We start from the raw sequence: 12,664 nt of genomic DNA, 5'->3' as shown, positions 1-12,664 counted from the left end.
ATTATCAGTATTCCTAAACTGTAAATGAGGACTGAAGTGTGAATACACTAGGGGTCATATACAATAGGCAAACAAGTTTTCTTACTGTGTATAATCAATATATACATTTAAACAGACTGAATTCCTTATTAAGCAAACATTTTTGCACATGCCACCTTCTTTTTAGTTTTTTATGCCTTTATCTTTTGTTTGACTTTAAGCAATTCCACCTGGATAAACTTATGTTCTAGTGTTATCTCCAGAGTTTTCTTAAGGTCAGTCAGTGCATTTTCCTTTTCTTTTAATCCTTGCTATCCTTAAACTCGCTGGTACAATGCTTTGATATTTGATGGTTCTATTTCAAGAGCCTCCAAACAACTGTCTGTTGCTTCTGCCAATTTGACATCTTCAGGTTCCAGACATCAGTATTCAGCACACAGCTTAAAGCTACAAGCTGCAGCCTGGATCTCTGTTTTTTTTGTTTGTTTGTTTGTTTTGTTTTTTAAAGATTTATTTATTTATTCATTCATTTATTTACTTATTTATACATACATACATACATATAAGCACTGGGTACAGTCAGAAGCACGGGAGGGTGAGAGAATTCACCAGAGCCAGAGCGGGGAGCAGAGCAGGCAGACTGACGAAGCACACTGCTGAGGGGAGCAGCGGGCAGCAGAAGTCTTCGCGCCATGTGGGACCCTCCTCTGGTGGCCGGGGAGCAGCCGGGGATCAAACCGGCTCTGCATAGGCTGTGGGCAGCTTCGCAACCCAGCACTCAACCACTGCGCCACCGGGGAGGCCTTGGATCTCTGTTTTCTCACTAACAGCTTTTGAACCTTTCACCTATTTGTGGTTTTTTTTAATGGCCATCTCCCAGTTCTGGGATTTTCAAAAAAGTATTTCCAATGTTTTTATTTATTTGGTTTTTTTTTTTTTTTTAAGATTGATTGATTGATTTATACGAGAACCAGGGTGCAGGCCAGATGTGTGGGGCGGTAAGAGAATTCACCAGGGACAGAGCAGGGAACAGAACAGGTAGACTGACGAAATACACTGCTGAGGGGAGCAGTGGGCAAGTCAGGAGAAGTCTGCTGCACCATGTGGGATCTCGCCAGCCGGCCGGGATCGAACCGGCGCTGCAGAGACTGCGGACAGCTTCACAGTGCTGCGCTCAACCACCTGCGCCACCAGGGGAGTCCCATTCCAATGTTTTTTAAAGTCTTTTGCTTTTGTTAGATATTTTATCTCTATCTTTTAGACCTGTATGTGCATACTCAGAGAAATCTGGATGATTGTCACCAGAACTTTCTTTGGGGCATACTCCTCAGTCATCACCTTCATTTCAGTTTTCTGCATTCTGCAATAATACATAATTTGCAGGTTTTTACATATTATTTCTGTATTTTCTACTATTCCTGCCACATCTATTCCTTTAATTATTTGACCAAACACAGTGTTTCCCATATAAATGAGGACTTGGAACTGTGGAGAACCTTTTGTATTACCAGCCACATTTGCCATGCTCAACAAACCCTTCTCATCATGCTTATAGTAGAAATGTTCAGCTTCAAATTTTTCACCATCAGTACTTACTCCACTTGTCCCTTTCTGATTTGAAAAGCCTCCATCCTATGTCATAAATTTCTTAATAAGTTGATGGAAAGGGCATTTCTTGAAGTGGGGGGTTTCCCAGTGATGAGTCCAGTGCCTTTTCTCCAATACATAATGAATAAAAACTTTATGCCATTTTGGGTGCAGTATCTTCAAACAGTTCTAAGACAGTTCAGCCAACTTGCTCCCCTCCAATGTCTAGGTGAAAGAAAACTTGGGGATTACTGGGGTTAGCGGGCTTAGTCTAGGGGGATGGTGATAACATTTGGACTTGGAAACGGACTCGGGCACCTTGGCACCTGTATATGGGCGAGAGACAGGGGAGGTCTGCTGCGCTGTGTGGGTGGGGCTCGAACTCACTTGCTGGCAGATAGCTTGATAGTGCTGTGTCTTTAACCCCTGCACCACCAGAGAGGCCCATTTCACCCATTTTAAATTGGGTTGTCTTTTTATTATGAGTGATAAAGAGGATACGGAGTATACTTGAGAACAAAAACACTTTTCAGAAATCTTTATGGTTTTCCTAATTTCTAAAACTATAGTTTATTCTGCACATATAATGCTTTTGCTGGTCTGCTTATTTTATAAACACTTGCATCTAGAATTTCACAGCACTTTTTTCACAGGCATTTTAGTATTAGTTCTAAGCCCTGTTAAGTCAAATATAAGCAAAGAAGTAGTTTTTTATATTGTTACATGGTTTCGGCTCCTGGGTCACAACACAAGAGTCTGCCAGTTAAGGTTTGCTGGCTTCTGTTGGATTTATTTCTTAAGTCGACAGCATTTCCCTCCTACTAGCCTGACGACCTCTTCTTGCCCTTCAGCCACAGCCCCTTCACAGCCCCATTTCTGCTCTCCCCACCTCTCCCAGAGCAAGACCTCCTATTTTATTAGCAGCCTGTCATATTGACAGTCCAGCAGGGTGTGAATAAAATGGCCTTACTGAATAAATTACCAGAATTTTGTGAGTTTATGCTCACTGAAAAGGCTCAGGTGATTGGGCAGGCTCTGTGGTTTTGATCTTTGTGACCTGAGTTGCAGATGGCAGTATAGAGTTTCTGGTGGGTTCAGAAAAAGGAATGTGTTCCCTTAAGTGTACAAAGGGAACGGCTTTTGAGTTCGAGTGTGAGAACCACTTTGGAATCTGTGCACATGTAAGAGAAATGTAAGCTTTTCAGAGCCTTTGTGAAAAGGAAATTGAATGTGCTAGTTTCTCAAACAAGTAAGTAGCAATGTGCTTCTAATAGTGCAATCCCCACAGAAAGGGGAGTTTCCAGGTCCTGCCCCACCTAAGGAAGGGTGGAGCTGAGTGGTGAGAGGAAGCTGGAAAGAGATGAGACTAAGAGGAAGCATGTGTAGCAGAGACAAGTGAAGAAGCTGCACTTGCTTCGAGGCCTCAGATTTGTACCAGGAATTTGGGGGACATGGAAGGAGATGCTTCCAAGAGACAGAGACATGGGTGAGAGACCCTTGGGGAGGCTTACAATGGCAATCTTTGTCTTTTGCTCCTTTCCCTGCAGACTTCCCTGTCCTCTTCTGGCCCGTTCCTGTGGGGCCCCCGCCAGAAGGTGCCTTAGACTTAGCGGCCCTGCTTTGAGCAAACCCTGTTTGGTTGGGCAAATCCATGAGGGGATGGGTAACTTTGGGTGCTTCATTGGAACACTTAACTATGTTCTTTCTCTTCTCTCTATTGCACACTAGTTATATTAAAGTTCTTTTTTGATCTTGTACACCGAGAGTATGTTTTGTCTTTGTGTGTAGATGGTAGAACCTCTTTAGAGCATGCAAGGTTGAAGGTTCCAGGGAGCCCCTCAATCTCCCTGCTAACATTCTCACAGGAAGTTTCAATATATACGAATTAATATTCAGGAAAGGATTCTGACTTTAATTTCATCTTGTACAGACTTGTTCTTAAAACAGTCTCTTGGAATTGCTGCCTTAGTTAACCTTGAAGAAAAGGGTTTTAAGGCCATTTTAAAGCTATTGTAGTCATTTAGTTTATATTTTTCTGGATGTGAAGCCTCTTCTATAATATACTGCCAAGATAGTAGATTCAATCTCAAAATAGTGTCATTTCTTTGTACAATAATTGTACAACTTTTTGATTAAATAGAGTAACAGCTCTATTATTATGAATCATTTTGGCAAATTCCACTTTCTAAGCATATATTCAGTCTGTAAGTCAAAGAAATTTTTTGTAGGAATTATTTCTAATCTACAATGGCTGCCACCTACTTTGTAAATTCACCGTTGAAAGAGACTATATATATATTCATTCAGTAACATTTAGGGCTTAGATGTTCAGCAGATGCCAAGAAAAAAAATAAGTGTTTTGCGTTTGTTTGGTTTTTGGGTTTTTTTTGTTGTTGTTGTTGTTTTTGCCCATTTGTTTTAATTTTTAAAGGACAGGTCTGTTAGGAAAAGGAGAAGGGAAAAAGAGGTACCTGCATAGTCCACAGACTGACAGGCTAGTAGGCACGCTGCATTTTGCCAGTGCAGAAATTATGCTGATATAAAGAGTTTTTCTTTTGGGGAGGGGTTCATTCCTTTGTGAAATTGTTATCTATTGTTAAATTAATCACTTTTAGGGTGGGACTAGGTTGATTTGTAAGGACTGGGGATTCTCTATAATAGCCCTCAATCTACATATCCCCATCTCTGGTCCACCCCATGGTTGTTTTTGCTGGCTGTCCTTTGTAATGACTGGCAGGTCGATATCCCCATTTCCAGGCTGAGCTTGAGAAATTTTCATCTCTTTAGCTGGTTTAATGAGGATGTTAATCATTTCTACCCCCACCTCCAGTTTCTGGTTTTGTGACACCTCCATCCCAAATTTTCTACCCTTAACCTCCAGCAAATACCCCCTGACCATATCTGGCCCAAAGTCTTTTTGGGGAGCTGAAGGGGGGAAATAATAGATTTTTGATGAGGAACAGCACTGAGTTCACGAGGGAACATTTAAAAAGATGGTGCAGTGGGAGTTTGACAGAAGTATGTCTGTCATCCTTACCTAAGATATTTCTGATTTGCTCTTCTGAGCCAGGCTGCTCCCACTGCAGTCAGAGTCTTTTGTGGCAAGGACACAGTGTTGTCCGTCCGTCACAGTACCCAGGAAGCTGCCCTCTCCAGGCCTTAGCTCTGGAAAAAAAAAAAAAAGATTGGTTTATTTGAATTGTTTTCTCCTGTAGTCCGCCCTCCTGTATTTTTTTCAGGCTCTTGGGTTCTAGAAATTTTTTCCTGAGCTGAGGAAAGCTGGGTTTTTCCAGCGCAGGAGACTGGTCCCGCTGTACTTCAGAACGGGCTTGGCCTGGTGACATCAGCACACACACACACAACTCGCTGCTCCTACATCTTCTGTTTTTGTTTGTTGCTGCAGATATCTCCACAGGACCATCTTGGTTAAATCAGGGGCTGCTTTTGAACTCCACACAATCAGTTTCAAATTTAGACCTGACCTCTGGTGCCACCTTGTCCCAGTCAAGGTATGTGTCTCTTCAGAGCTAGAAAGGCAGAGCAGGCGGCCTGAGCCTCTGGTGAGTTCTATTCCTGTTTTACAAAACTTTGAACATGTCATGTTAATGAGTCTGTGTGTTTTTAATTGTTTGCTAGCGTAAACCAAGGGCTGTGCTTGGATGCTGAAGTGGCCTTAGCAACCGGGCAGTTCCTTGCCCCAAACAGCCACCAGTCCAGCAGTGCGGCCTCTCACTGCTCCGAGTCCCGCGGCGAGACCCCCTGTTCCTTCAACGACGATGACGAGGAAGATGACGAGGAGGACTCCTCTTCCCCAGAATAAAGACAGGGAAACCCCATGTGTTAATATTTGATGCTCATGTGTGTTTTTAGTGTGAGCTCTTGTTTTTGAAATGATTGCTTCAGTCTTTGCCGTTGTTTGCACTGTGTGTTCAGTGAAAACTAGGGAAACACAAAAAGCAAATTGCAGGAAGGCTGAGATGAAAGTTACCATAGTGTGAACGAAAACTCTGACAACAGAGCTATAGATCATATTGCAAACAAAGTGTGTTTTCTGAAGGGGTAGAGGGAACAGTCCCTGAAGAATTGGCAGCACAAATGAAGCTCATTTATCTTGGTGAGGTGGAGTCTTGTGGGGCCCATGCCCGTGTAGCCCTCCTTAGAATTGAGATGGCCACAGTGACCAGCCTTGATCATGTCTCATGTTCCTCTCCCTTGCCTGGGCTGCCAATGACAAGGCAGAAATGAACATGGAAAGTTCCCAGTGGGGGGAGGGGGGTTTGTACAGTGAGGGGTGTAGGCAGCAATCCCTGTGGCCTAAGGAACACAGATTGAACTGCTGAACTAGTTGAAAGTCTAGTTGAGGTGCTTAACGCATCAGCTGCCTTAGACAGCTTCTAGAAAGGAGCGAGCGCTAATTCTTAAATACTTAAGTGATGTTTAGAATAATTTATAGTAAAACAAATTATCATCATTAGCCAATGCATTGGTGCATAGGATTTTCTAGGGCTACTTCTGGAAGCCAAAATAGAATAGCATCTCCATGTGCATTACTTTGCCAGCACTGCCTTTTGCCAGCATTCTAAATCTGGAGTTTGTTACAGAGAAGGAAATTGGATCTATAGCTTTAATCAAAGCTATGCATTTCATACAGCTTTTTCATTTAAAACAAAGAAATTTCTACCACTGAATTGCTTGCTTACAGTTCCCTGCGGCAATTGTATTATTTTACCCAGTGTGCAATTTGTATAAATGAACCAAATGTCATTACTTTTGTCTTAAAAGTCTATTCCAAGAACATGAACAGTGATGTTTTCCTGTCCATGTCACCTTTTGTACATTTTCATTGATCAAAGTGACTTTATTGGGTTTGTTCTTGGGTAAATTGCATTTCAAACTAACCTGATAGTGTTTCACAGAAATACCGAAAAACCTTGAACACTCCAATGGTTGGATTCCTAGGTATACAGTATGTTATTTCATAGCCAAAGACACCACTAGAAATACTGCATGGTGTGTTCGCACTTATTGCTCCTCTGGATAGAGGGATGTGGAGACATCTGCCCCCTTGGCCAAATCCCAGCCTTAATGTCTCATTAAGACCTTGAAAAGGAACACAGAATAATGGAAAATTCACTCTAAATCTTTGACTTGCATCATTAGATTTGCCCCTAAATGATTCTGCATCTCACTGGTCCCAACCCAGTCTTTTCTGATCCCCTGGGGGAAGTGCAAGTGGCTTCTGACCTTTCAAAAGCCCTGCCACTGCTGGGCTTATGTGAGCTGGAGGTGAAAGATTTGGCTAACCTAAAACTTGTATTAAGACCATAAAAACTCGTCCACAAGAACATACACCCTGAACTTCCTTAGAGAGAAAACTCATTCCATCAGAAGCAAGTCATCATGCAGACTCCAGTGTTCAGGGCCAGAGAGATGGCGGCAGTCTCGAGAATGCCAGCTGAGTTCTGGGCCACCCCTCTTCGTCCGGGCAGGTGGGAGGAGTCTGAAACCGCAGGGGCCTCAGTGGGCCCCAGCGTGCAGCCCCTTCTGCCTGGAAAATTATCAGTTGTCCGGTCAGGGGAGCCTGGGTTTCCTCCCACACTGCCCTTTAACAGGCTCCTCATTCACTAGCCCAGCCTTTATGGTCCCTGTGCTTGAAGGGACCTAGCAGGGATCTGGAGAGGCCAAGGACCACATCCAGTTTGTTAGTCTTCAAGATATTGTACTACAGACCCCACATACATTTCAGTAGCCGAGACAGGCACATGCATAAGCTTTCCTCTACCAACTAGCCAGGTCCTTGCAGGAGCTCTTGGGAACCTCTCCCTTCTCTACTCTCTCTTGCTGCTGCTATAATGCTTTAAAATGAGAAAATAATGGGTTTTAAAAAACAACCACCAAAGACTTATCATTATTGGTGCCCCGTCCTTGGCCATCCCAGCCATTAGAGTGTGGTGTCTGCCAGAAGTGGCTTCCTTTCCTCAGTGATGTGCAGGGTTTCTCTTGAGGACTGATGGAGTCGCACTGTGGTCAACAGGACGTGTTGCCCGTATGAAGCCTTCCCTGAGCCGGCAACTGGGTCGAGCTGTTTAGAAAAATCCGTTTTGTTCATCTTCTGTGTATCTCTCCTGGATTAATTTATCTGCTTCTGAAGTTCAGTACTGAGTCCCAATTCCATATAGAGATCAAAGTAGGAAGAAAATGTTAGGAGATTGTAATTACAGTCGATGCCCAGGCTCCCTGTAGGACTAGCCCAAGGGGTGGCATACACACAGGCACGCTTCCTGGGGCCTGCTGCTCACTCCGCTCTATGGGGCGGTGACTGGCCTTGTTTCTCCCTTGAGAGTCAGTTTTGCTGTTACCTTTGCAAGTGCAAGTGCATAGTATCCTTCAGTCAATAAATTCTTGCTCTGTCTAGCACAGGTGAGAATGGCGCTAGGCTGCCCTCTTTGACTTCCTGTGGGAAGGGTAGCCCTGCTGGTATTTCCTTGGCAATGTTTCGGGCACCCAGACATCTACCTGGTCTTCCCTGCTTCCTTCCTCACCGCGAGTCCGTCATCCACTTCATCTTCACGTCATGACAGGTGATGATATAAATTGTGCCTTAAGATTGTAAAGTAGCTTGGGGGGGGGGCAGGAAAGAAGGTGCTAACAGTGATTCCTCACCCCTCCACGATGCCCATGTCCCTGCAGAGCATTACAAGTGATAAGCATGTGTTCTGTTTCCTCCAATTTGATTCTTTATGAAGTGGGAGCATAATGTAATTTCTTCCATTTTGCCAAGTTAAAATAACTTCTCTCCATAGCAAAATTTACACATGTAACCATTCTCTGCCATATCTGAAAAATAGTGCTGGCATCATCCCCTCTCGATCATTCAGAGATTTCACAGAGGAACGGGGCAGTTCAGCCGTGCAGGCAACTGTAACGTGGCTGTTTACTAAACCACCCGCTTTTTTGGCTATGTGGGTGGTAGAGACAGCGAAGCGGCTCCAAGTGTAGAGGTAATGCAGCCCTGGGACGCTCAGAACACAGCGGGTGGAGTGTCCATGAGAGAGGTTCAGGCAAGGCAGAGAAGTGCAGCTCTTTCTACCACAACCACACCCAGAGAGCTACCGCAACCACACTCAGAGAGAAACCTGTTGAGCTTAATCAGTGCTTCTCCAGGGCCCTTGCAATACCTCTAGCTCCCTCCCCTCGGGCATTTCAAAGAAGTAAGAGGAGCTGTTCCTACCCCACAAGTAGAGGAGGTAGACCTTAAGACCGCAAAGGTAAAGATTTTGTCCTTCAGGAAGTATTTGACTACAGGACAGAAGACATTCAGATTGATCAGTGCCGTGGATAAGAGGTTGGACGCTGGCGGGGAGGCTGCTTTGGCTGGGATGGCCAGGGAAGACCTCGCCGAGAGTCCTGAATCAGACAATTGAAAGGCAGATGTCTCTGTGCAGCACGTCCTGGAATACCTCGGTTTTGTTCCATGTTTTGCTTGTAATGTTGACAAGGAAAACCCATCCCAGTCCATGCCGAATGAAACATGTTATTCAGGGTCTTGCCTTTTTTCTATGCGGGTTCACTGTGACAGTCACAGTTGCCAAGAACCTAATGAGAGGTTAGCGAGGACACGCAGTGCCTTCCTCATCATGCTGCTCCATTCTTGGGATCACTACTAAATTCCAGGGACGACCCCCCGCCTCCAGTTGTGGGCATATTTTAGAGTCTGTTAAGGAATATTTAAGACTTAAAACCAAATTTAGCTGGCAGAAGTATCCATAACCCAAGATTCTCACCCATGAGTTCCATCATTAGTTCCATTATCTTCCAGTTAAACCTACATGATAGAATAGTGATTCAGAATGGAGAATTTTCTAGTTTTACAAGTTGTCAGATACTTAAAGATCTATTTTGTGTATTAGCCACATTAAAGGTAATCTGCCTCTGGACTGGCTGGCCTGGAGCTATAGGACCATTCCCCCAAGTAGTTCCCCATTTAAATGCACCCAAAAACAATAGTTCCAAGCCCTGATGATCATGAACATGTATTTATTGGGGACCCACAGGGTAGGCCAGTGTCCTGCACAGCCATTTGGCCCACAGAAATGGGCCTCTGTGCCTCTAATACAGTCATGTGATGTCCCGTCAGTTGGTTTAACTTCCACTCAAGCCGAACGTTATTACTCAAAAAGAAAAGTGGTATTTGCTTAAGATTTTACCTTTAGAAAAAATTCAAGCTAACATGCCCACATAAATCACAACATTTCTGAGGACTCGGTCCTACATAACTATCTACTTCACATGAGCTATTGTGCATGGCTAACCTTTGGGGTCTGATTTCCCACATACATCTGCATTCACTGTGAGGAAGAAAAAGTATGGGACACAAAACGTGGACCCTGCAGTTCTGCCTGGGAATCCCTGAAAAGGACAGGAAGTGATCTGGCAGCAGCTGAGACAGGAGAAAGTGTATTCACTTAGGTAAAATCTCCTCTTTCTTATAGAGCCTTTGCCTTTGCAAAAAGCCCAGTCAGATTCAGCACTACCTTGCCCCATTCTATTCCAGCAGGTTGGACTTTGGGCCTCCCTCCCTGGAATTCTGTGTGGCTGAAATGTAGGGGCAAGACTCACCCTCTCTTCCCCTCCTCCCCGAGGGTCTCAGAAGCGGGGAGGACATCTTCGCTACACCTGTTTAGACATGAAAAATCTGAGAACTGCATTGCCCAGTATCCCTCAGCCTGTGGCCGTCTGCACAACCCCAAATCCCTTCTTCCAGTGAGAGCCACATTGCATCCTGGAAACTGCCCTCTCCACAGTCTTCCAGGTGGATTTCGGGCTGGCATCAGTGCTCTGTCTCCGAGCAGTGACTAGCTGAGGCGCAACTATGGTATCACCCATGGGCCTCTCTCCACCGGAAGCGCCCATTCATCTGTGGGTGAAGATTGTCACGCATATTGGTCACTGGTTAAGGGCTTGAGAGGTTATCACCACTGCCCCCTTGATCACATTAGCTTGTTTCTGGCCAAGGAGATTTTTCCAGATTGTGCTTGGGTCTCAAGACCCATCACTTTGTCACCTCAGACTCAATCATTTTTTCATTTGTCATCATCAACATCCCAGGCACTGTCTAATAAGTGGCCTGAGTTTGTGTGTTCACAATTAGGGTCAAGGATTTTTTTTTTTTCCTACTGTAAGCTCTCTGAGGACCCCCACACTTTTCTGCTAAGACATTGTGGGAGTGCCGTGGCCGCTTCGCCCTTCAGCGTCCTGAAAATGGAACCATCAACCAGCCAACAGCGCTGGCTGCTCAGGGCCTGAGCTCTGAGGACCATGGTTCAGAACTGTGAGCTCCTCCAGGAGTGTTTACACCACACTTGACTTTTAGATGAAAGAGGAAAGGCTGTGAGCCCAGATCACTAGTAGTTCACCTTTTCATTTGGAGACGCTCTTCTCTGATCACATGATGGTGGGTTTTCCCCACAGAAAATCTAGTTTCTTTCTTTTTTTTTTTTGCATGAAGGAAAGTGGCGGTGCCACTTGCTTTACGCTGTTCAAACAACAGGAGGGGAAGCGCAAACACCACATGTCAAAAGCCTGATAGAGACTTGCCTGTTAGACTCAAGTACTTGACCTAATGTGAGGTGTTATTTTGTAGTATCTCAGACTTTGTAAATAAATACCATTATTTTTATATGGAAATTTTATAGAAGAGCTATTTCTGTATACTTAATTCCTGGATTTTCTGAAATTGCTTCCAGTAGATAGCAGACAAGTCCTAGGCATTGTTGCGCCAAGGTTGGGTCAGGCATCAGAGATGATGGGGGGAGTTTTAAATTTTTGCATTCTAGGCACCACCCCATTACTCAGAAGCACTGGGAGTGGGGCCTGGGAATTTTTAATAAACTCTTGAGTGATGATTTTGTCCATTAAAGTGTGCGTCTCTATCATCATGTAAGGTTAAAAGGAAGGAAAGAAAAAGCATCTGAAATGAGTGTGAGCTGTACTTGAGGAAAAAATGTATCCACTGTTCTTTATTCGAATGAGATGTACTAGAGAAAAAATAAATAATTTAAAATAATGCTGGCCTCATTATTAGGGAGCAGATGGGGTGGTTATTGGGTATTGTGGGGTGCTGCCCCATCCCCCTTCCTTTAGAACTGAGACACCCCCTAGCTGAGCCCCCAGAAATTGCTCTGAGAAGGGAGCTCCTCATCTAGGGTCACACCCCTTGTGGCAGAGACAGTGAGGGGGTACAAAGCCTCACCTCCACGCCCCAGTTCTGGGAGGGGCCATTTTAGCATCTCACTATTTACTGGTGCTGTTCCCACAGCGATCCCCAACGTGACCACCACCTATCCCACCTGTGATGAGGATGGGGGGGAAATCATATATTTAAGAGATTTTCTTACCCTATGATTTTACATCTTTTTAGGGTCATTTTATTATTTATTTATTTGTTTATAAAGATCCACCTATCCATGCATACAAGAACTGGAGTACAGGTCAGTGGCATGGGGATTGAGAGGACTCACCAGAGACAGAATGGGGAGCAGAACAGAATTGACTGAAATGCTCTGCTGAGGGAAGAAGCAGGGGAGACAGGAGAGGTCTGCCGTGCCATGTGGGCCACCTCCCGAGCCAGGGATCAAACCCGTGCTACAGTAGCTGCTGATAGCTTCATAGTGCTGCATCCAGCTCCTTGCGCCACTGGGTAGGCCCTTTTTTAGGGTCATTCCAAAAGATCAGAGCATGAAGACTAATCTAGACTCTACAGTCTCAGAAATGATTGCCCTGAATATAATTTTTAGGAAATGTGCTTTCTTCCCTTTACCCCAGGCCGGAAGGGTGAGAACACACATGATAAGTCCAGGGTGCCCTGCTCCAGGCCCCCCGCACATGTCATCTGGCCCCTGGGAGCCGCCTGGCATCTTCTGCTCGCTCTGCCTAGCTCAGGAGAGGCGGGAGTCTTGATGGCTCAGAATCCTGTGTTCCAGCAAGCCAAGTGCGGTGTGTGGTGGGCACAGTACAGAAAGGTTCAGAGCAATCCGGGGATCGTAGAACGGGAGCCAGGTCCAGAAGAAACATTAGGAAGTGATGAGGGAGGCACTCA

At 44.9% G+C, this 12,664-nt stretch overlaps 1 protein-coding gene across 9 annotated transcripts in view; it reads left to right on the top strand.

Moving 5' to 3' along the window:
• Positions 1–5,386, top strand: part of TFDP2 (transcription factor Dp-2) — a gene marked incomplete at both ends in the record, with an annotated part of 125,723 nt that extends 120,337 nt beyond the window's left edge. For all 9 annotated transcript variants that reach the window (XM_084232414.1, XM_084232416.1, XM_084232415.1 and 6 more), the window contains 2 exons: positions 4,970–5,075; positions 5,203–5,386. In XM_084232414.1, coding sequence (XP_084088540.1) covers positions 4,970–5,075; positions 5,203–5,386 — 290 coding nt within the window. The remainder of the gene's footprint in view (positions 1–4,969; positions 5,076–5,202) is intronic.
• Between the last annotated feature and the right edge of the window lie 7,278 nt (positions 5,387–12,664).

This window comes from Talpa europaea, assembly GCF_964194135.1.
Source record: "Talpa europaea genome assembly, chromosome: 4".
NCBI lineage: Eukaryota > Metazoa > Chordata > Mammalia > Eulipotyphla > Talpidae > Talpa > Talpa europaea.
This window is presented reverse-complemented; position numbering and strand designations above follow the sequence as displayed.